The sequence below is a fragment of the Pholcus phalangioides genome, unplaced genomic scaffold, assembly GCF_987345545.1.
Source record: "Pholcus phalangioides strain wild (caught in Gottingen) unplaced genomic scaffold, Ppha-v1.0 ptg000015l_1, whole genome shotgun sequence".
Taxonomy (NCBI): Eukaryota; Metazoa; Arthropoda; class Arachnida; order Araneae; family Pholcidae; genus Pholcus; species Pholcus phalangioides.
In genome coordinates this window covers 102,441,458-102,443,781 of record NW_028301608.1, presented here as the reverse complement: position 1 = coordinate 102,443,781, position 2,324 = coordinate 102,441,458, and the positions used below count along the sequence as shown (strand labels likewise).

At 39.0% G+C, this 2,324-nt stretch overlaps 1 protein-coding gene across 1 annotated transcript; it reads left to right on the top strand.

Moving 5' to 3' along the window:
• Positions 1-456: 456 nt before the first annotated feature.
• On the top strand, positions 457-1,896 carry LOC149077219 (tektin-B1-like). The gene has a single exon (XM_089242361.1). The coding sequence runs from the start codon at positions 457-459 to the stop codon at positions 1,894-1,896; it is 1,440 nt and encodes a 479-aa protein (XP_089098487.1).
• Positions 1,897-2,324: the final 428 nt, after the last annotated feature.

Genomic DNA, 2,324 nt, shown 5'->3' with positions numbered 1-2,324 from the left:
TATAATATGCTTTATGGCTTCAATAACTCACTCTTTATAATTATAAGCTTCAAATATCGAAAACAAATACTGCTTACTGTATATATGCCACGATGATGATTACATAAATGAGCTTATAAATATGCAAATTTTTCAATTATTTCTTTAGTGGGCTCAAAAAATAATTGGTGCGTAAAATATGCGCTGAAAGAAAAAAATAGACGATAAATAATATAAATAAAATCAGTCGTTTCAAAGAATATAGTTCCAAAATGAAGTCATAATCGATGTCTTGTTATGATTTCGAACACTGTGGAAATTAGCTGACGTATCTTTGGCAAGTTATAATTATTAACTTATATGAAATCGACGAATTTTCAAATGTTCATATGTACTCAATGAACTTTATGTGATCTGAGACCATCAAATATTCATTTGCACACACGGGTGCTTCTTGAATTACCATTACCAGTGCAGATGGATGCCAGCCAATGTTTCGAGAAAAGACTCCCTCATTACGAAACAGATGAGTGGCATGAGAGGAATAAACTTTTCGAAAGCACGGCGAAATCCGAAGAAGAGGAAGCCATCAAATCTCGCCGGGAAGGTTCCGAGTTCCGCTCCAACAACACCAACGTCGAGATCTGGAAGCACCAGCATTCGAACTGGCTGCTGGACCAGAGGATCCATGATGTCGCATTCTGGTTGAAAAATTTAAGTGAGACCTTGAAATCTGTTGAAGAATATCTGGTGAAAGTGAGTGAAGTTAAAAATTCCGTCGAGGAAGCGATAAAAAAGAATAAGCTTCTATTCGAAACCACGAAAGATATCATTTCGTTGAGAGATCAGAGAGAGGACACGGATTTGGTGGAAGACGAGCCTTACAAAAAATTGAAAACGGAGAAAAGTCTCCTTGAATCCGCTATTCAAAGACTCGAGTTTGATGCCGATGAAAATTTCAAGCTCATCGATGACCTTGTTGATCGAAAGCAGAAGCTATGTGCCGATATCAGAGACAAGAGACATACGCTGAACACGGAGAATCACATGAGGGACTTGACTCAGTTTGCAATTGACGAAATATCGTTGAAACCTTGGCCGAAAGAAATGCCAGAGGTCAATGTCCATGCTGTGGAATGGATCAATAACACGATGGAGAACATTCGAGTCGCAGTCGAAGTAGTAGAGTTCGCTCACAAGAAAGTTGCCGAGTCTAAGAACTTGATCAGGGATGTAAACAATGATGTCGGCAAATGCCGGGAGACAACCACATACGCTTTGAGTAGGAGACATCAGCAAGAACTGGATGCTAGGGATTCATTAGCGAGCCAGAGGAAAGTTCTAATAGACAGAGCAGCTAGATTACGGGAGGAAAACAGTGATCTTGAAACAGCTCTGGCAGACAACATGAACAACATGAAACTCATCCACACTAAACTCGAGGACAGGAATTTCAGGCAGAAGAGAGAACTCTGCTTTTTCGGATTGAGGAGATATCTCCTGGAAGAAGAGAAGCAAATAAGTGACTCCAAATACGGACTAACGAGAAAAATGGAAGACTACAAAATCTTGAAGAACCAGATAGATAAACAGATACTCGACGTCGAGACGGAACTTCAGCGTAAGGAGAAGACTCTTGCTGTTGCGATGGCAGCTAGAAACTTACATTCGAGACCTGTCAAGTCACCGTATCAGACCGAAATATATTGGATGACACCAGTTGGATACAATGACTTCGTGAGGGGAAGTATCCAACATCATCTCAATGCCAGGGAGTTCGTAAAAATGAATCGTGAGATGCAGTTCCCGGGGTTCATCGATCACAGGATACAGGAGCTGGCTTCCACATTTCCTATCGCGGACGGTAAAGTGTATCATCCGACAGACGTTTCGCGCCTCGTATGTGAACACTGGTGATACATCTTCCATCGTGTGAGAACTGACGATTCATCATTTTATTAAGATTACGGCTCCGAGCCCACTAATTAAATTATGGCCTTTTTTTGTGAGGAAGCAAACAAAAAAAAAATCACCACACTATAGGAATCTGGGACATGACATTCTAATCCCCTTGAGGCTTTTATGAATAATTTTTTTTCTAATAATCTACCTGCATACACAAGCATATATTTTCTATTTTTCTCGATTCTTGGTAACCAAGATGCAATTAAAAAAATAAAAATTGGTTTGAAAAAAAATTGCGTGGATGTTTTCATTGTGCCCAAGGGAATGCATTTTTTTTAAATTTTTTGTAAGCAGAGCTTTTTTTTAACTTCATCCTTCAAATCAACCTGTTTAAGGGCAAAAAATGTTATATTAAAAAAAAAATTCTCCCAAAAAAATAC

Coding starts and splice junctions, on each gene's coding strand:
- LOC149077219 (XM_089242361.1), top strand. CDS start 457: ATGGATGCCAGCCAATGTTTCGAGAAAAGACTCCCTCATTACGAAACA.